General features: G+C 36.2%; 3 protein-coding genes across 3 annotated transcripts; all 3 read right to left on the bottom strand.

The window, feature by feature from the left end:
- Window positions 1-3150: 3150 nt before the first annotated feature.
- Window positions 3151-3525, bottom strand: LOC131427203 (RNA guanine-N7 methyltransferase activating subunit). The gene has a single exon (XM_058590189.1). The coding sequence runs from the start codon at window positions 3523-3525 to the stop codon at window positions 3151-3153; it is 375 nt and encodes a 124-aa protein (XP_058446172.1).
- On the bottom strand, window positions 3417-4512 carry LOC131431825 (protein cereblon-like). Its single transcript, XM_058597725.1, has 4 exons — window positions 4328-4512; window positions 3910-4112; window positions 3661-3838; window positions 3417-3606 (listed from the first exon to the last, which is right to left on the bottom strand). The coding sequence occupies exons 1-4, from the start codon at window positions 4440-4442 to the stop codon at window positions 3560-3562; spliced, it is 543 nt and encodes a 180-aa protein (XP_058453708.1). The 5' UTR covers window positions 4443-4512; the 3' UTR covers window positions 3417-3559.
- Window positions 4513-8858: 4346 nt separating this feature from the next.
- LOC131429463 (protein takeout-like) lies at window positions 8859-22275 on the bottom strand. The gene is made up of 4 exons (XM_058593603.1): window positions 22055-22275; window positions 9502-9733; window positions 9302-9438; window positions 8859-9241 (listed from the first exon to the last, which is right to left on the bottom strand). The coding sequence occupies exons 1-4, from the start codon at window positions 22131-22133 to the stop codon at window positions 8940-8942; spliced, it is 750 nt and encodes a 249-aa protein (XP_058449586.1). The 5' UTR covers window positions 22134-22275; the 3' UTR covers window positions 8859-8939.
- Window positions 22276-22789: the final 514 nt, after the last annotated feature.

Consider the following 22789-nt stretch of genomic DNA (forward strand, 5'->3'; position numbering starts at 1 on the left):
GTTACTCCCGTTTTACATGAAAATGTGAAATTTTTTGTAGAGCTTCTACTGCATAATTGTTTTGATGTACTTGAAGTTGTTCTACAGTGATTTTTTCGGTAGTATTGTGAAACTTAACAGTGATAAGTAGCACAACCAATTTTAATATATATTTCTAAACATATCTAACATAAACAACATTTCTAAATCAATTGTAAAACATCTTGAAAGTTCAATAAGTTACATTTGCTACTTGGGTGACATTTCTCTCCCCTGCTTCTATGTACGAGATTCGATGCGGACTCGTCTGAGGGCTCCATGCTCGCAAAAAAGGATGTTGCCAATGATTTGTTCGGGAAATATGAGAGCTGAATATCTTGTTAATATGATGTCTTTGGTTAAGGGCAACTTGATCTAAGCTGCGTTCCCACAGTGGCAGTTTGTTAAAATTTTGAATGCAAAAACCGGATAAATACATTTGTTTTGGAAGAACCGGTTAAGTTTTTGTCCGGTTTTTGCATTAAAAGTTATTTTGTCCGGTTCTTGCAGAAAAGATGTTTTCAAAAATACTTAAACGGGTTTTCCAAACTAAGTTGCACTTATCCGTTTTTGCTTTCAGCCGTCCAATTCAGAAATTAAATCTTACATCAGAGGAGTCAAATTCCGAACATAAATTACGAAGTTGAATTCAGTTTAAAAAATCTAGTCAAGAGATTAGTACCGAAAATTTAGTTCCGGAATCCAGAAATAGGATTCAATTCCAGAGTGTCAGTTTTAAGTTATGAAATTGAGTTCTGAGACTAAATTCTGAACTTAGAATTAAGTTCAAAATTCAGGTGAACCAAAGTCCAGGTTCTGAATTCAACTTTAGAATTCAGAATCCAATCCCAAAATGTAGTTCCAGAATCTAGATCTAGTATTCAGAAGCTGAATACGATTACCGATAATTTATTGTTGCTTCTGATGATCGAGAAAACTACTGCTCAAAAGCGAATGTTAAAGGCTTTATACAACGCAGAAGGTCTGTTTTTACTGCTATTGGTGGAAGGTCCTCTCCACGACGTCCAGTTCCGTCTAAAGCACAAGAAGGGATTTTACTCGTCCAGTTGAACATCTATTTTTAAACAATTACAAATATGTATAGGTAATCAGTCGACCACAACAAGTATAAAATTCAGCACACATAGTTTGGTACTGAATTTCACCTTAAAGTTCGTTCATACCAAACATTGAAAAAATACTTTAATTTTAAGTTATTTGTTGTTATCTCATACTAGTGAAAATCTTATCATAAATTGCTGAAAGTATTTTCGATGGAATTAAGGAAAAAATATGTTACTGCGTTATATAAAACAATATATATTCACGATTAACTCCTGCCCATTCTTGTCAGAGTAATTTTTATGGTGCCTAAAAGTAAAGTAAGGGTAAAGCCAGAGTGGGAGCGACAAGCGACGCGAAGCGATTCGATGCGAATATTAAAGGACCGGACGGCGAAACACCACCGAATTTCGTCCACTTAAAAAAAAACATGCATGCCACAGTAAACTTGATATGTTGCGTAGCGACGAGCGATTTTCAGCGCGACTAGCGACCAAGCACCACGTGCAAAGTTTTTCACGCGATTTACGTGCGAACAGAGATTGAATTGATTTTTGTTATAACGAAACAAGATAATTCGATTAATGCTGAAGCGCTAATCGGTGCTATTTTTAAACGAAATGCGCTCTATGATCAACAATATCGTATTTACCGGAACCAGGTTCCTGTGAAGAAGTGTTTCAAAGAAATTACGGAAATATTAGGAACTATTGGTTAGTATAGTCATGAAATTTTCGAGAATCTTTGAACAATTCTTTATACAGATATTCGCCCAACCTTCTTCTGTTTCGAATAATGGGATGAATTTCGAATTCTTTATGATTTTCGAAGAAATAGTTGCGTACACCCTCGGACATAAAAAACTCTTCGTCGGAATCCATTCTTTTGAAACTTTAACAACGAATGAAAACGTCAATTTTTGTTTACCTCTGGCGCTTTTTAGCATCGCTTCTAATTGCTTTTACTATGGCTATTATGTCGCATTGGAAAATTTTCGCGCTACGCATCGCATCGCTTCGCGTCGCCTGTCGCTCCCACTCTGGCTTCACCCTAAGATGTATTCACGTCAAAAAATTGGATGGACTTTGGTTGTTCCAAAAAAGGTAGTCGATGGGCTTTCATACGGATACTGCTTCAGTCTACACACACATTCTTGATGTTATGTTATATAATTTGTTACGTAAACTTGTGAAACTTACGCGTTTGCTTCCATTGTTCCGGGGGCGCGCGCACACACACCCCTTTCACAATTTGTTCCAAACAATCGATAAATGTTGCTGCTGCGTTGCTGCTGATGCTACTTGAATTTGATTCCTCGAGTGGCTTTCATCGGTTTGGATCACACAGCCATTTAGCTGTTTTCTCCCTATCATAGTAGGCTGGTAAAAGTGACCAGTGAACTGTCATACCAGTAATGCAGAAAATGTGGTTTTTATTTGTGTTGTGGGATAAAACTAAATAAAGTTTGACCCTGTGTTTTTTTTTGTTTTGTAAACAGCGCTGCGTTTATCGGCACAGGCGTTAACAAAATTTTCTTTACTAACCCGTACTGGTGGGTGAAACCGTTAGATCTTGTATGAAATCAGACTACCCGGCTAAAAAGTTTCGTTAGGAGTTTTTATACAAGTGATTGCAGGTTTCAGTTCTATCGATGGATAGCGGCTGGTATATTTCGTAAACTGAGTTTTCTGTTTTCCTCATAAATATGTTTCGTGATTACCTTGCAATAACCAGCAGCTGATAATATGGAGAACTGAACAAATGGTAATCCTATTGGGGTGAACATCATAAATGAAATCAAACAACAAAACCACATTTTTGGTGATAGTTCCATTTCAAACCAACGTTTTATTTATGTACAGTCTTTATTTACAATCTTCTGAAATCGACCTAAAGAGTGTATCTTTACTGCTCACAAAGGTTAAGAACAAATGATTGATCTACTAATTCATGAAAACGAAATCCATTTTTTGCAGATGCAAGGAAATATCACTCGAGCACTCGGTTTACTCTGTATGAGAGTATTATTGTTTTACGTGAGAAACATTAACCTAAGGAAAAAGGAGTAATCTATCTACGATGATTCCTGTCGTTGTAGCGCCCGCGGTTGTTTCCGTACCGATTTTCACCGCGATGGGAATAGTGATAGGGCCGATCACGGTAGTCTCGGTTTCGATTTTGATGATGGAATCGCCCGGGACTGTTATATTGACCAGGCTCGTCATATCGTCCGCGACCGCCACGGAAGCCCCCCTGACCACCACCGTGGAAGTTTCGTGGATTCCACGGTTCCAGCACGGGTGGTGGTGGCGCTGCTTGGGCACAGTATGCTTGGAACTCGGTGTCATTTTCTGTGAACCGATCCTTGAATTCTTCCTCGCATTCATTCAAGAATATTTGATCCTCCTCCGAGAGAACATTAATGTGTCGCTTCGGGTCAACCATTTCGTTACTTGATATCTAATTACTTAATCGGCAGTTAATTATCTCGAAGAATTTTTTCTCGCATAAGCAGTGAGTTTACGTCTGAAAACGACGAACGATTAATTTTTTCACATTAAATATCGGAACAAAACTTACATCTTTCTGATATGACGTTGCTGTAAATTAGAGCGTAGAAGCCGTTCTCTGTCGGAAAGTACCGCTCGGAAGTTGCAGTCTCTGTTGGTTCAAACATCCATCCCAAATGTGTTCGGCATTTAGGACAAACGCACAATTTCCACGCGTATCCGGGAAACCAAGAATGTAGGGTACTCCACTGAAAATAACATTCCAACATAAAACATTTGTAATGTTCTACATCACATAGAGTGGTAGAAGAGTACTTACGGAATCAACTTTAGCGCAGTATGCTTGCTGAACTATTATAATCTTGAACCGTATACCAAGAGTATTCTGCACTTCTTGTACGGATATTTGCTTACCAGCCAACAATGTTTGATTCGTTGATCCGATGGCCAATGGGCTATATTTGTCTAACAGAAAGTTAGACAGGCTAATATCGTGTCCACAGGAGCGGCAAATGAAGAAATCTACGATGCAGAAATAAATTGATCATATCATTACCTGTAGTGTAAAATTGTATTCCTTCGGTGGCATAATTAGATTACTCGGGTAGACCGTAAAATGTGAAAGGGTATTTGTTCGAGCCAACCACGACACAAATCAGCCATCGAAGCGAAGCCAACTTTTGCCTGCATTTGTAGAAGTGCAGGTAAACAAAACGGTATCCTCCGGACCAGCTTACCTTCAATGACGGTTTCCTCCAGTGAGGAATCCAATATCGACGTGGTAAATAATTGAAAAACAAGAAAAATCACCAAGAAAATACGCATCAAGAGCCGACTTTCATTGCACTTCATAGCTTTCGTGGAGCAGAAAGAATAAAACTTTTGGTTCAGATGACCACCTAAAGTTGGCCGCTGCTTTGACAGATGACGGGCTGCCATGCGATGAACGGTGCGTGCGAACCACCGACTGTCAAAATCGGCGGCTGTTCAACCGAACACCGCAGCAGCGACGGCGGGCTGATTTGGCGCACATATCATTGTTGTGAAAAGCTTTTGTCGCCAAAAATTTTATTTTAGAGTTATGGAGCTATTGTTACTCTACGCCGCTGTCTTCATAGAAATAATAAATTATTTTCAACTTTTCGGACTTTTTATGCAGACCTTAAAAATTCTGTATAAAATGTTCGAAACAACGAATGTAACAATGAGTTATTCTCTTTGTTTACTTTATCTTTCGATTATTCTGGCACTATTAGCAATCTCTCCAACTGTCTATTGATAATAATAATTAAAGCTATCATCTTTTATTCTGCAGGAACATTTCGCAATAATCGATAAGAGTCTCTCATCGTTACATTCGTCGTTTTGAACATTTTATACAGAATTGTATCTATATTGGGTTTTCAGTTGGGTATTGAACACTTTTTTAAAAATCAAATTATATTCACGTGTTAATTAGGTTTTTTATCGTGACGACACAAATGAACAAGTATTCATCCTTGACAGTTCAGCGGTACTGTTTACCAACAAGCTTAAACAAAAATCGAAGAGCATATCTAAAACAATCATCTTTACACTTTGCAAATAGTCACTTTTATTTAATAAATATCAAAAACGAACCGTATTCAATCGTGAACAAATGTTTTAAAACTTTATTTAGGCAATACGGACCGTAAATGGTCTGATCCAATTTGTCAATAAACAAGCAAAAGAAATTTCTGTTTACAAACAATACTGCTGAACTGTCAAAATGTGTTCATCCGATTGAGGTTAGCAGTGACGGTAAAAAACCTAATAGGTTTTATTTCCCGTTGAAAAGTCCACGAAAAGCAGTTCAAAATTGTTCAATTTGGTTTCCAGAAAAGAATCGTGTGGAACGATTTATTGAATGTTGAATTGCAACGATTATTTTGTGATCCATTGCGGTCCAACATCCAACAAATCATTCAATTTAGAACCTTCATGAAAATAATAGAACAATTTTGAACACTCCTGATAACTATAGCTAGCACGTAGGACAGGGCCTGTTAACTGACAATCAGGGATGCCAGGTCGTTTTTCCAAAAATCTGTGATCAATCCAAAAACCTGTCTGTGAAAATCTGTGCACGTTTCTCACTACCAAACCGCTCAGTACCTTTTTACTCAACCGCTCTGTACTTTTTGATGCTAAACTCGATTTCAAAAATCTGTGAAAATCTGTGATTAATTTCAAAATCTGTAAAAATCCAGCCGAGCCGTTGTTCTAAATTTTCATCCATTATAAAAATCGCCACACGAAAAGTTTTCAACTTCTTTGTATAGACGCCAAACAAAAACTAATCGTACGATATGCGTCAAAATTTGACAGAATGTGTATAAAAGTGTTGCCAACATTGAGAGAATAAAAATTTACCGATTCGACAAGCGCTGGAATTTTAAAATGAAAATTCCGGTTCTTTATTTATCATAAGGTATGATTTGTCTCAGTGAATTAGTTTATTTCAAAAAATATTTTGTTGAAAATAACAAATATTCGACTTACGCATTCCTGTCAGTTTCTTAACAAACAATTCCATAGTAAATTTAACATGCAAAATCCGTTTTCAATAAACTATTTTTAGATGAATGTAATCTACATAGTGCTTTCAATTTATAAGCTTGGCAGTTGAAAGAAATGATAAGATATAAACCTAAAATGATTATTATTTATACTTACGATTTTTGTTTCTTAAAATCTTTTTTTTTCGTTATTAAGTGTAAAATGATTTCTTTCAAAATAATTTGGAGGGATATTTTTGACACATTTTTTGTCGATTTATTTTATTTCGGTAATTCTAATTACTTACATGTATGAAATTATTATTATTTGCACAATCATGACTCGATGTCCTTGCAGATCGGTCAAAATAGAGATATCCTATACCAATTTGTTTGGTAAAGAAAACGCGTTATGTAATATTATGAAGCTTCTAATATTATTGATTATCAATACTTACGCTTGGTTTGCTGAAATGTCCCACGAAAAAGAAATGAGCAGATGAAATTTAACTTTTTGAAACACGTAGAAACTATTTTGTTTATTCACAGTTGTAAAAGTTTCTCTGGTTTATAAGAAATATAAGTGACACGGTTCATTTAAACAATAAACTGTGCTGTATCATTATACAAATTAGATAATAGATAAAAGGAATCAAATTTTTTATTAACATAACGATATATTAGAATTGAAAATCAACTCAACTTCTGTTGATAAGCAAAAAATTGGTAGTTTATTACAACAATGAAATCAGCTGGAACAGCAATTTTTTTCGTTTAGGTAGACCAAAATTTGTTTGTTGTTGATGTTGAAGGAGGAAATTGGTTTGAAACAATCATATTCTAGATAGAAATTACAATAAATCAAATTAAAAATCTACTACCTGCTTTGTTCTTTCAAACAAGCTCAATTTTTCTGCGTGTAAGACGAGACAAGACAGCACGCGTTACGGGCTTGCCTTCAAGCAGACCCTGTCAGCTTGGAGCGATCTCGATCTTCAGTTCAGCAACGCCATCGCACGGCGTCTCATTCAACTTGTCATGTCAATTGTATGGGTGCACAGCCCTGCTATTTTGGCGCGCACGAATTTGACATTTCTCTCCTCTACTTCTATGTATGAGATTCGATGCGGACTCACCTGAGGGCGACATGCTCGCAAAAAAGGATGTTGCCAATGATTTGTTCGGGAAATGTGAGAGCTGGATATCTTGTTAATATGATGTCTTTGCTTCAAGTCTGGGATCACATTTGACGTTTTTGGTGTTGTACTGTTTTCGTTACCACAGGGTTATTCTCATCATCAGTGTTTGCAGCAAGATTAGTGAAAATGCCTATAGGAAGTTTAAACTCAAAATAAACTAAATTCAACGATGCAATAATTGTTTTCGTATTCTTAAATATTTAATACAGCTTGCGAATCAGCCTCAACAGTCAACATACTACAAGATGCCAATAAGTTATAGATGCTTTTACTGCTTCCAGTTAGGAGGTTGTTTCTTGCGGTTATTGTAGGTACTCTAAATAAATATTTATAAAATCTCCAAATGTTGGCTCACTACAACACAAAATACGACGAAGTTTTTGTTAATATGACAAGTGTAAATTGCTCATTTTCTGAGTGTATTGTATTGAAATATTAAGTAATAGAGATGTGCGAAACAGCTCACATTGGTGAGCAGCTCCGAACCGATCAGCTCACCAAAATGAACCGATTCGATGTATCAGCTCATTTAGATTGAACTGATGGTTAATTTTGTGACCCGTTTTTCTTGTGCCATGAGAAGTAAGAGTTCTTACTGATAATGTCTCATTTAATCCGTTGAAGAAGAATAGATGCAGGCATGGAAGAAATAACGAAACTTGGTGCAAACATTTCTTCTCGAAGATCCGTTCAGCTCGCATCTTATTCCTCGCTTCACAATGCGGCGAACTGGGTAGCAAATGAGTGAGCTGATGAGCTGCGATTCTTTTAAAAAGAGCTGTGAGCTGTCAGCTCACTTTTATGATTCGATTCATTGGAACAGCTCAGGAGCGAATTGCCCATCTCTATTAAGTAATGGACACTTAATACTTAGAATAACACTACTGTGTTTATTTATTATTCCGTTTACAATTGATTCCTAACTTCGAGATATCATATCAAATGGCAGTCGCTTGGAGTAGTGTGTCAATCGCACAATAACATACATGTTAGTAATGCTCAGGCACTAATCAGACACTTATTCCTCTTACATAACATTTGGGCAAATTCGTTTCCATTCTGGAGCACAATACGGGGCTCTCCTAGACACAATATCTGCGTCGATTGCACAAACAAGAGCACAGCTTATCATTCCGGATTTGAAGACACAACACCGTATGTGTTAAGCGAGTCACCCTTGAAATACGCGACCCCACTAACAAAAAATAGAACCTGTTGCTACAAACGTTTATTACAACTTTTAGACTGATCTTGCGAATAGTAACATAAAAACGAGTTCTTACGTTAAACTCAAATTTAGAGTAGGAGTTACTCAATATTATTGATGGTAACTACTCAATTTGTGACGTTTTCATATATCATTTGAAAATGAGTAACTAGTATTCAAACTCCGAGTAACTTTTTCTACGCGTGCAGTATAGCCAATTTGTTTTATATATTAACGCTAATATTATTTACATTTCATCATTCAAATAATAATACTTGTCATGTTAACAAAAATTTGCACGAGCACAAGGGAAGACTTCAATTCAATAAAATACAATAGCAAGTCAAAATCAATCAATTGATTAAACACTATATTTCACTCTGCTCTCTTTATCACAAAACGCAAAAATTGTACCTCATCTCATTTACTGAAACAGCTCATCGTACGGCACTTTGTCGAAAACGTTCGATATCACCTTCTGGAAGATTTGTGCGAACGCTTTCACGATCGCCGGTTTCAGTTCCTTGAGAATATCCTGCCAATTATCGTTCAGGAATTGGTTCATGTTGTCACCCAATGCTTTGTCTCCGTTGAACAGACTGGAGAAGTTCATATAGAAACGGGTCGTGTCTACGCCAGCCTTCAATTTGTCCATTTGATAGTGTTTCTTTCCGTTGGCGTGGTCCACCAGTTTGCCGGTCCACTTCAAATGGACATCGCAGTTCACTGTAGATCGAGAAATATCGAACATTATCCAGCGAAATTTCCATAGAAAGCTATATTTACCCATAGTCATATTACTGTGTCCTTGACCTTGGATAGGCAAAATGAGTACCTTTCCGTTGATTTTGTAACCTCCGACTAAGGAAGCTACCGGAATTAGCAAACTCAGTTCCATCTTAGTAGGGTTGGCAGTAAATCCACTGAAATACATCGGAATTACTGGTTATTCGTAATCGTCAAAAACGCCTACACATGGTACGTACGTAACCTTTTTAACCTCACTTTCTGACAGTCCGGTCAAATCTACGTTCTTGAAGTTAAGTTCGATGTTGATCGGACCATCTCCTTGCACGATATCCATCTTTTCAATCTTCAGAGGGTCCAGAGCGGCAAGGTTCACCTCTGGGATGCCTTGGGAATGCTTGGAGAGGGTGGTAGCTATTTGATCAAACAGGCACTTCTGATCATCTTGTTTGCAGAGCCTATATCCGGATGCTGTGAAGAAAAATAGTAATCATTAGTGGCTTAAAACAGAAACTGGGATTACAAGGCTTCAAGATTGTCGTCACGAGGGGATTCATTGAAAAGTAATAAGTACATTGCTGCAAATATCATTATTGTTTTTGCCTTTCTCATATCGAAAGGTTATGCAATCACTATGAAAACCGACTTTTGAACCGAGGCCCGGAGGGCCGAGTCTCATATACCATTCGACTCAGTTCGTCGAGTACGCAAAATGTATGTGTGTGTGTGTGTGCGTATGTTTGTATGTAACGTTTTTTTGCACTAACTTTTCTCGGAGATGGCTGAACCGATTTTCACAAACTTAAATTCAAATGAAAGGTCTGGTGGTCCCATACAAAATTCCTGAATATTATTTGGATCCGACTTCCGGTTTCGGAATTATGGGGTAAAATGTGCAAAAAATTGTGAAAATAAGTGCACTAACTTTTCTCATAGATGGCTGAATCGATTTTCACAAACTTAGATTCAAATGAATCTTCTTGAGGTCCCATACAAAATTCCTGAATATTATTTGGATCCGACTTCCGGTTCGAGAGCTATGGGGTAAAATGTGCAAAAAAATGTGAAAATAAGTGCACTAACTTTTCTCATAGATGGCGCGACCGATTTTCACAAACTTAGGTTCAAATGAAAGGTCCTGTGGTCCGATGCGTTATTCCTGAATTTCATGCGGATCCGACTTCCGGATCCGGAAATATAGGGTAAAGTGTGTTAAAAATTGTACACCATCACTGAAAATGGGGAAAAACCTTAAAAAAATTCTAAATCGACCTCAAATCTTTTCCAATTTGATGGATTTTATCAGTAGACGGTCAAACAAACCGATTTCGGTTATTCTTTTAAGAATCGAAGAAAAAAAATTTTTTTTCGCCTTTTAGCCTTACTCATATAGAAAGGTTATGTAATCACTGTGAAAACCGACTTTTGAACTCAGTTCGTCGAGTACGCAAAATGTCTGTGTGTGTATGTGTGTGTGTGTATGTGCGTATGTGTGTATGTAACGTTTTTTTGCACTAACTTTTCTCAGAGATGGCTGAACCGATTTTCGCAAACTCAGATTCAAATGAAAGGTCTAGTGGTCCCATACAAAATTCCTGAATATTGCTTCGATCCGACTTCCGGTTCCGGAATTATGAGGTAAAATGTGCAAAAAATTGTGAAAATAAGTGCACTAACTTTTCTCAGAGATGGTTGAACCGATTTTCACAAACTTAGATTCAAATGAAAGATCTTAAGGTCCCATACAAAATTCCTGAATATTATTTGGATCCGACTTCTGGTTCGGGAGTTATGGGGTAAAATGTGCAAAAAAAAAGAAAATATGTGTCCAAATTTTTCTCATAGATGGCGCGACCGATTTTCGCAAACTTAGATTCAAATGAAAGGTCTTGTGGTCCCATACAAAATTCCTGAATATTATTTGGATCCGACTTCCGGTTCCGGAATTATGGGGTAAAATGTGCAAAAAAATGTGAAAATAAGTGCACTAACTTTTCCCAGAGATGGCTGAACCGATTTCAACAAACTTAGGTTCAAATGAAAGATCTGGAGGTCCCATAAAAAATTCCTGAATATTGTTTGGATCCGACTTCCGGTTCGGGAGTTATGGGGTTAAATGTGCAAAAAAGAAAATATGTGTTCTAACTTTTCTCATAGATGGCGCGACCGATTTTCAAAAAAAAAACTCAGATTCAAATGAAAGGTCCTGTGGTCCCATGCGCAATCCCTGAATTTCATGCGGAACCGACTTTCGAATCCGAAAATATAGGGTAAAGTGTGTTAAAAATTGTATACCATCACTGAAAATGGGGAAAATCCTTGAAAAAATTTCTAAATCGACCTCAAATCTTTTCCAATTGATAGTTTTTATCAGTAGGCGGTCAAACAAACCGATTTTGGTTATTCTTTCAAGAATCGCAGAGAATTATTTTGAAGAATACCACAGTATTATATATGATAGTATGATTGATATGAGAAAGGCATCATTACACCACTAGGTGGATTAAAACAGGTTTTTTTTTATTGTTTATCCCAAGACGACAGAGAAAATTGTTTTTTTTTATTGTACAAAATATGCTATTTGCCGAAATCGCTGGTAGAATTTTTCACTTGGAACAACCCTGCTCTCAATCCAGCAGTCGAAAACCAAACGCCTACTTGGTTTCAATAAATTTCCCAGTGGTTACTGCAAAGTTTTCACAAATGGTTTATAGGATGTTTTTAAAGTAACACTAATGGCGTTTTCGTTTTTAATTTGCACTACACCGGTGCAGTGCTACACCCAGGTAGTGAATAAACGAACAAAAATGACGAAAACATAAACGGTAACCATTGACTACAATTAACGATTCCATTGCACAGAGCTACACCAAACTTTTGATGAGTGCTACACCAGTGGTATCGGTGCAGAAAAAGTGTAGCACTGGTGTAGTGCAATTGGTAAAAACGAACGGTTTAGGTGCAGCTTTCGCCACACCGGTGTAGTGCAATTTAAAAACGAAAACGACATAAAGTGAGTTCCAAATCAGGTGGAATTATAGAAACATGCAAAGACACCATTGAACAAAACCTTAAAAAACGGATGTTAGTAGAACAACGCAAATAATTCGATGGAATTGCTCTGCTTTGATTTGAAGGAAGCTAAGCTTTCTTGTCTGGATTCCAACAGCGCTCCGATCATATCTAGCAACAAACAATCTAGTTGCTAGTTATACCGAACAGCATAATAAATAATGCATTAATTAACGAATGCAACAGTATTGTTAACGCGTTTACGATCTAAGGCACTCGTTCCCGCACCACAACGAAGTAAGTGATTATGGGAAGCCGTGGAAAAAAAACAGTACTAGGGGGAACGAACGTGAATAGTAATATTGTGATTTTTTTTAACTGGATTGTTTACTTGACAAGTAAAGCTAATTATAGCAATAAAAGGCGTAGAAAATCAAACAGTGCTTTTTTTCAGCAACTAGTTCCTGTGGGAGATGGCGTAAGCTTTTTTATTTCACCTGTTTTGTTTGGTGTGATTCAAGTGAATCAAATCCTATCCAATAGTGGGAAAATTAAGTCATTAGCATGTGAGTTAGCACTAGCAACACGTATTGTAGCTTAAAGGACTATTCACACATATCCGGTCCGGTTCAGTGCCGGCACGACACCGTGCACGGATACTGATATTATTTCATTCGTTTTCTATGCGCGCATTTACACCTATCCGGCACCGTGCCGTTTCAGTGCAGCTTTCGTCGTCACCGATATTTTTTATTTTCACTGAAGTCGGCATGTAATTCCATTGGCTGTGCAGGAACGGAAACAGCACGGAAACGGAACGGAAGGGTTCCGATAAAAAAATAACACTGACGGCGCACTGAAGGCACTTTCACTGAACCGTCACGGAACTGAAATGTGTGAATAGTCCTTAACAAAGATGTTTATCAAGCATCAAACCTTGATTGAAGAATCCATACTCATAGCCAACAAATAGTTAAAAGATCATTATATTAACAATTTAACAATAACAAAAAATTGAAATTTTAACAATAGCAAAAAGGTGGAAAAATCATTTGTAAGTGAATACTTTCTCGTTTTATAGCAGAGTTGCATCTTTGGACTGTCCCGTTAGTCATCGGCGATGCAAAAGTCCAGTTCGGGAGATAGACTGTTTGATGCACTACCAAGGATTGTGAAAATTATCGATATGCATATAATTTCCACTCTTAGTTGAGTCCTTTGTTAATGAAAAGTAAACACCTGGAAACTGGAATAACGTTTGCATTTGAATAAAATTGACAAAAATTATCGATTTTTCATGGGTTTACCTTAAACTTACATTGGCGAAACTATCACTTAGAAAAATTTACATCTTAATAGATGCACATTAAAGGAGCGTCGCGATTCACTTACATTCACAATTCAAAATATGTAAAGATAAGTCATATCATTAAATTCATAGTTAATTTAGCTGAAGCCTGCATCATTATTTTTACATGTTAGTAGATGTAATATTGTGTCATCACTGAAGAAATTACGGTATGCTTGAATTTACGTCAAGCGTAAATTTCATTTTTTCTAAGAGTGTATATATGCAGCATCAATCATAGTAACCCATGAATCAGCAGACAAAATTTGACAGCTCCGTCAGTCGAACTCTAACCGTGGTGCAAAAAACTCCAACAATTTTGTCGCAAAACATGAGGAGGAATTGATAAGTAAAAAATCGAACACATGCCTACACGTAAGGCCGCTTGCAAGGGCGTAGAAGTTTTTTGCAAGTAAACTTAAGAGCTGAGGCCAGTCTGTTTTAGGGCGCTTTAGAGGGCTATTTTCACGCTTCAAATCTGATTTTCTCAGAAACGGTGACGAATATAAAAAAACTCAACTGACAATTTCTTAGAAAATTAGTTTAGATTATCCTACGAAAATTTCAGAATGATTCATTGACTTTAGCGGTCGGGAAAGTCTTTTTTCTGAAGGAAGAATTGCATAGCTGAAAACGGTAACTTCAACTTGTTCATTGAATATCTCGCCTTCAAAAGCATGCACACTTAAATTTTTTAGCTGAGTCTCGGCAAAAAAATGCCGAGATTCGCACAGCCGAGTAATCAGCAATCATCTCGGCAAAAATAAAATTACTGAGCGTCTCGGCACCCTCAAATTTGACAAACGTCAAATATTGCCGAAATCGTCAGCATAAGATTTACTGTTTGCTCAGTGAAACGTTCACTGAATATTCGGCAATCCAATAAAACGAAAAAATGAAAAAATAATTACAGAATCATCAGTAATTAAAAATCTAGTCAATTAATTTTGTTTGTAATTTCTCAACATTATAAACACGCCATTGAGGATCAAAAATTCATTTTATTAACACTAAAAGGAGGCTTATGAATTTGTTGCCAGTAGTGCTTAAAGCCTCTACCTGAAAACATGTAGCATAAAAAACAGCGGCGTTTCCAGATGCGACAACCTTGAGTCGAGCTGGAAATATGAAAATAAAAATATATATTGATTTTTGGCTTACAAAAATGTTCAATATTTAATGATGCATATACGGTATTGTTCAAAAAATAAACTTACTTTGATCTATTGAATTATTCCATGCATTGGGTTATTTTTTCGCATATCCCCCAAAGTTTTGTCTCGAGGACGCCTTGAGCCCCGTGTTGGGTGTTTTTCCCTTATAATCGCGAGTGCTCTGATAAAGTCGCTTTTTAGAAAAGCGAAACATGTCACTATATTTATTCAATATTTTTATTTGCATGTGATCCATTTTTTCACTCGAGAATTTCATCAGAAAATAATCGCACAATGCGAAGCGAAAATGTAACGCGGCAATAAATGACAGCTGTCGTGCTGAATCTCGGCAACAGCTAGCGCATATTCCGAAATCTCGGCAAACGTCTCTGCTGATGTCGGCATATCTGTTGTTTACTGATAAATTCAGCAAGCATTTATGCCAAATTTCGGCAAAGTGAAGCATTTTACCGAAATATCAGTGAATGCATTTAACGAAGTTCAGAAACATGCGTATTGATTACTGAGCAGTCAGCAAATTTACGTGTTGCTGATCAATTTCGGCATTTTATTATGCCGAGCTCAAGAAATGGTTTTAAGTGTGTGGATCAAAAATCAAGTTATTTTTAATTCCTGACACTGTTGGATTGTATATGAGTACAAAGAGAATGCTTGAAATCACGAAGATATGGACGAGGATATGGGTTATGTTGGTTGTAGTTGTGAATAGCACCAGATCATTAGATACTTCTCTTTGTTAGTGTTTTCCTCAAACTTCGTTGGACACTTTAGCACAGACTAACAGACAGGACACTCAAATTAGATTCTTTAATAATTTCAACGGTCATTTTGAATTTTCCTTTAGTTGGGACAGTACTCGCATCCCAAGTAACATTTTTAATATTATTAAATACTTGTAGCTGTCTTCAATGCTACATAATAAATCTTGCAATAAAACTTTAAACTCCACGAAAACCTACTGAAAACCTCTATAAGAGCATGTTCCTGCAAAGTGGACCATTCTTCATAAGGTTTATAAATCAAAATGAAGAATCAGCATAAACCTGCTTTAAAACTCAAAATTCAAGAAAATTTTGAAACCAGCTTTACGATCAACATTACACACTTAAAACCATTTCTTGAGCTCGGCATAATAAAATGCCGAAATTGATCAGCAACACGTAAATTTGCTGACTGCTCAGTAATCAATACGCATGTTTCTGAACTTCGTTAAATGCATTCACTGATATTTCGGTAAAATGCTTCACTTTGCCGAAATTTGGCATAAATGCTTGCTGAATTTATCAGTAAACAACAGATATGCCGACATCAGCAGAGACGTTTGCCGAGATTTCGGAATATGCGCTAGCTGTTGCCGAGATTCAGCACGACAGCTGTCATTTATTGCCGCGTTACATTTTCGCTTCGCATTGTGCGATTATTTTCTGATGAAATTCTCGAGTGAAAAAATGGATCACATGCAAATAAAAATATTGAATAAATATAGTGACATGTTTCGCTTTTCTAAAAAGCGACTTTATCAGAGCACTCGCGATTATAAGGGAAAAACACCCAACACGGGGCTCAAGGCGTCCTCGAGACAAAACTTTGGGGGATATGCGAAAAAATAACCCAATGCATGGAATAATTCAATAGATCAAAGTAAGTTTATTTTTTGAACAATACCGTATATGCATCATTAAATATTGAACATTTTTGTAAGCCAAAAATCAATATATATTTTTATTTTCATATTTCCAGCTCGACTCAAGGTTGTCGCATCTGGAAACGCCGCTGTTTTTTATGCTACATGTTTTCAGGTAGAGGCTTTAAGCACTACTGGCAACAAATTCATAAGCCTCCTTTTAGTGTTAATAAAATGAATTTTTGATCCTCAATGGCGTGTTTATAATGTTGAGAAATTACAAACAAAATTAATTGACTAGATTTTTAATTACTGATGATTCTGTAATTATTTTTTCATTTTTTCGTTTTATTGGATTGCCGAATATTCAGTGAACGTTTCACTGAGCAAACAGTAAATCTTATGCTGACGATTTCGGCAATATTTGACGTTTGTCAAATTTGAGGGTGCCGAGACGCTCAGTAATTTTATTTTTGCCGAGATGATTGCTGATTACTCGGCTGTGCGAATCTCGGCATTTTTTTGCCGAGACTCAGCTAAAAAATTTAAGTGTGTACATTTCTTTGGGTGAAATGAATTCCGCTATGAATAAACTGTCGTTTTGATGATATTTTTCTTGACTATGTGTGTCATGTCTACTTTGAATGCAATCAGTAAGAATATATTATATTTTAATTACGAGTTTGAGACCTTTTCCGAACGTAAAAACTTTATGCGCTTTTATTTTTATCGTGAATGTAAGGATAAAAATAAGAATTATAACTAATCGCCTTAAAATAACTGCGGTTTTTGCGAAAGTCTCCATGATTTATGAAAATTATTTTTTGTGATTCATCGTCATTTTTGTAGAAAACTATTCTGTGGCGATAAAACTTGTGCATACGATCTGAAAATGAATCATGAAAGTCCAACATATTTCCTCGTTTTTGCATTTCGAAGTTTATTTGATGTCAATAAATGCTACGGTATAGAACATCATAACGGCGGCCATGAAATTCCTTTTAATGCAAATTAAACTTAACCTAAGAAGCAATAAATCAAATAGCCTACAACTAATGTGTCATAAATGTACTTTAGAACCCTCAAATTTACTCTGAGTGGAATTGTCATAGAATGAACACGCACACACACAAAACTAGATTTATGAAACAATTTAACTGGCAATAATGTTTTAAAGAAAATGTTTGAAAGCAATATTAAGAGTGTTTGCATGGTTTTATTCTAGTGCAAATTGTTTTATTTTTATTTTATTTTTAGTGCAGGTAAATGGTTTTATAGAAGCTTTGAAAACTATGATATTACTGGTTAAAAGAGACACTTTTTATAGTTGCCATAAAACAGGTAGTGATTGAAAAATCAATTACAAAACTCCTATAAATTATAATCAAAACCATAAGGCATTCGAATTGTTACTTGGGATATGTCATGATGTTACCCACGTTACCCTATAAAAACATCCTGTAACAGTTCGGCTGAAAAGTTCGTATCGTTTAATAGAAACACACATTTTTTGCCAAAATTCGTTTTTATTATTCAACATAATTGCCATCAGAGGCGATACAGCGATTATAGCGATCTTCCAACTTTTCGATACCATTTTTGTAGTACGATTTGTCCTTTGCCTCAAAATAGGCCTCAGTTTCAGGGATTACCTCTTCATTGCTTCTAATTTTTTTTACCAGCGAGCATTCTCTTGAGGTCTGAGAACAGGAAAAAGTCACTGGGGGCCAAATCTGGAGAATACGGTGGATGAGGGAGCAATTCGAAGCCCAATTCGTTCAATTTTAGCATGGTTTTCATCGACTTGTGACACGGTGCATTGTCTTGATGAAACAAACAATTTTTTCTTCTTCAAATGAGGCCGTTTTTTTGAAATTTCGTCCTTCAAACGCTCTTATAACGCTATATAATAGTCACTGTTGATGGTTTTTCCCTTTTCAAGGTAGTCGATGAAAATTATACCATGCGAATCCCGAAACACAGACGCCATAACCTTACCGGCCGATTGTTGAGTCTTTCCACGCTTTGGGTTCGGTTCATCGCGTGCAGTCCACTCAGCTGATTATCGATTGGACTCCGGAGTGAAGCCATGTTTCGTCCATTGTTATATATCGACGAAAAAAATCGGTTTTATTTCGATATAACAGCTCCAAACAGTGCTCGAAATCATCAATTCGTTGTTGTTTTTGATCGATTGTGAGCTCACGCGGCACCCATTTTGCACAAAGCTTTCTCATATCCAAATATTCGTGAATAATATGTCCAACACTTTCCTTTGATATCTTTATGGTGTCAGCCAACTCGATCAACTTCACTTTACGGTCATTGAAAATCATTTTGTGGATTTTTTTCACGTTTTCATCGGTAACAGCCTCTTTTGGACGTCCACTGCGTTCATCGTCTTCGGTGATCAAATGACCAGTACGAAATTTTGCAATCCACTTACGAATTGTTGCTTCGCCCGGTGCAGAGTCTGGATAACACTCATCAAGCCATTTTTTGGTATCGGCGGCACTTTTTTTCATCAAAAAGTAGTGTTTCATCAACATACGAAATTCCTTTTTTTCCATTTTTTTCACAATAACAAAAGTAGCTACACTCAAAATGCAATATCTTACAAACTAATAATCAGACAGCTGTCAAATTTATACACGTATCTTTTGAAGGTTGGTACTAACTGAAAATGGTATGGATTTAATTCTAGTGGCGCCCTCTCATAGAAACGATACGAACTTTTCAGCCGATCTGTTATAGGTGGAACTAGTGCATCACGAAAAATTATTTTTATAAGAATTTTCTCATACTGTCATGTCTGTTAGTCTGTGACTTTAGTTTTATCGTTGGATGCTTTGGATAGGTAATAAATAAGCAGGATACTATTGTTAATAAGTTTGTTTTTTGTTGTTGTTGGATACTTTAGTTATTAAGGCTGCAAAAATTGAATAAGTGTGTAAGAAAAATTTTATTAAATTGTTTCAACTAAACGGTATCTGATTATAATGAACTCAGAGCTAAATTGTTGGATGAGATATCGTTTGTCTAAGTGTTTTCAAATGATGTAACCGCTTGTTATAAGTGGGAAGCTTTTCAGGATAAAGAAAAGGAATGGGAACAGTGGTCGCAGGGGATGTATTATTTATAACAGGGAGTAACCGGAATAAGAAGATAAATATTTTTCTGGAAAAAGTAGCCAGTTGTCAGGTCCTGTCCTAGCCTCCATTCATCTCATATACTAAAATTATGCTGTAATCTATGCCTGTCAATTCAGAGTGACGACATCTGATTCGATACAAAGCTTATTCTGTACCGATGAAAAAACATAACCTCCCAGTTCTACATTCATTTCCAACTAATATCAACATGATCGGAAATCCTTTTGTGTACATCCAACATAATGAAACATTCTATGATTTTTTCGTACTGTGTAATGTGATGCTGAGGAAAGAGACAAACACGTGCCAAGTTTGCCACCTTGTAATGTTCTAATTCAGTATGGGTAATATTTTTTCATTTAACCGGTTTTTAATGATTATACTCTGCTAATTATTACCATCTTTTGCAATTAAAATTAATTGTTTGAAACTACAAAGAATTTTCTAATAATATAGACATTAGCGCAATTGAACGTTGCTGATTTATGGTCAATGGCAAACAGAGGTAATTGGCAGTATCTTGCATTGATTACAATTGATTGGTAATGGTTTTTATATGTGATTGTATTGACCCTATAGCTTCAAGGTAGGAACTTGGTTCAGAATGAAATTGAATAGAAAGATACACTGCTAAAAATCTACACTTTTTTCTGAAGTGATTCTCTAAATGAAATTCATGTTTTTAGTCGCACTAAGAAATCAAATGCTGTCAATTTTTACCTTAAGAGTTTAGAGCATTAAAATAAAGTGTACCGTCATATGACACGTGCGAGTGTCATCACATTTGACTCGTAAGTTTGGCCATGTTGATGAGTAATGCTTTGAACATGAACCTAAAGTATGTAATCTTATGACATAGATCAATGCCACACACTAAAAAAAACCCTGTGATTTTACATCTTATTAGATGCACATAAATGGAGCTTCGCAGTTCACGCAAATTTACGTCGAAGAACATTTAATATTGTGTCTAAAGCACCATGCATGAAATTCGTTGAAATAAAAAAAAATACTGATAGCAACCGCCGCGACTTGAACCGAGAATCATTGGATCGCAAGTACGTCTGTTAATCGACTGAACTACAGAAGCATGCATCTGCTTGGTTGGTAAAAGGTACATTTAAATTCATACAGTCGCACCTGCTAGCAGAATGCAAGTTACAGTCGAAACCAGTAAAATTCAAGCTATTCCAACATTAAGTCATTACAAAAAAAAATTTCCGTCATTTGACAAATTAGGTCTTTATGAATTACATCGTATGAGGAATTAAGTCACCTGTAAAATTCAAAATTTTTTAGAGTGTAGAGAAAGTCTACTCGAGAAGGGTATATTTCACAAGAGGCAGCCCCAAATGGTTGTTTAAACCACTGGATATTTGAAACTAAAATAATGAAGCAATTTAGGCGCCAAGACTTTCTGGATACGATGAACATTTTGACAATTTTTCAGGAATGTATAGATCATCAATAACGCTCGTATCCGTACTGTATTTTTGATCCCATGTATTTTCCCATTAAAATTTACATTATTTTCCATATTAAAAAATTAATACAGAATTTTGAACCGTTAACGCATCGAATTTCGATTTGTCACAATACCAAATGTCAAAAAAAACAAAGACAAGTAACGAATATAAATGCAATTATGGATTTATATTTTTCTGTTCTTTTCATCATGATGAAAAGTCCTGGCATTAAATTCCTTTTGTGGAATTTGGTCTTTCAGTTGCAACAGACTTCGCAGCCGATTCTGAGCACAGAGTCATTGCTGCGACCCTATTGAAGCTTCCAGGTCGAGATTCGAATATACGACAAATGGCTTATGAGACCAGCGCCTTCATGTATTGAGCCGGGGAATTTTTATCTTTTTGTTTTCATTATTCATTCATGTTCTGAGCACGCAACAAAAAATGATTTAAAAGAACAGAAATATGGCACAATTAAAACGAAAGAGTATACTAAATCAAAATCATCGTAAAAAATATTCCATCCTCAAAAAAAAATAATAACTGAATTTTTATGCACAAAAACATGTTTGATACTTCGCGTATTTTTTTTAGCTTATATTGAACTAAAAAATACATTTGAAAAGGGAAATAAAGTATCTGATAACTATTCGCTCTTGTTTTTATTCGCTATTGTTGAATAAAATTAAAAAATAAAATTAGACGGTTTTGTATGCAAATTATCAAAGTTATAAGGTTTTTAATGCTGATTTTCAAAACGTTGCGTTTTTTGCGGCACGAAAAACGATTCAAGCACGAACTAAAGTACGATCGTTGTCTGGCGGTCCTTGAACATAGCACATTTTGAGAGTACCTATTTTCACACCCCTGATGCGCACATAATACAACTCTCAAATTATTGACACTTTTCGGTCTTCAGTTATTACCAAAAAAAAAATTAGTTCATGAAAAGCACCACTGATTTACAAGATTAATACTTGATCCAACTCATTTTGGTCGCAATTGAAATACGTACGGAATTTCACGGCACCGCAGAGGCTTAACATCATTAGCACCGTCATCGTTCCACCGAGCGTGAGCATCCTGACCTTCATTTTGGATGTTGGTTAATCTCCTTGGAAATGCGTTAACACTTTTGACACACACCCGCGATGCCACCCGTTATTTTACGAACCGTTTTAACGCGTGAAACCGATTGCAACGCGGAAGTAGAACTTGTACACCGACAGAATGAAAACTGACGACTGGAGTAATCGCAGTAACCAGCATGGATTTATATATAAAAGGTTGTTTGAGGTAAAACAAAAACCCAACAACAACAACAACAGCAATACTCCTAATAAATCAGTTAACACGTTGCGGATTCATGCGGTTGTTCTAGTACCAAGCGTTACCTGGAATACCTTTGCTCGCTCACATCAAGGAAAACATCTCGATCGAGCAGTGATAGCAATTAAAAACTACAATATGATCGGTAGAACCTGTCGATACGAAGGTGCTCTGCCTTGTTCCGATTCGGAGCATGAAAGCTTTCCGAGAGAATTCAACGGTAAGTTTTAACATCAGTTTTATTGTGTAACAAAAGGGTCGATGAACGGGTTTACGATAGTTTTTACTCGATTCCATGACGTAGAAAATGGAATACTTTGTGTATTATTTCAGGATCACGGTTGAATATTTCAGGCAATTTCATTATTTGCAGTATTCATGGAACAAGCAGAAGTCTATAACAATCCAAGCAGGCTTGGGC

This window comes from Malaya genurostris, chromosome 2, assembly GCF_030247185.1.
Source record: "Malaya genurostris strain Urasoe2022 chromosome 2, Malgen_1.1, whole genome shotgun sequence".
Classification (NCBI taxonomy): domain Eukaryota; kingdom Metazoa; phylum Arthropoda; class Insecta; order Diptera; family Culicidae; genus Malaya; species Malaya genurostris.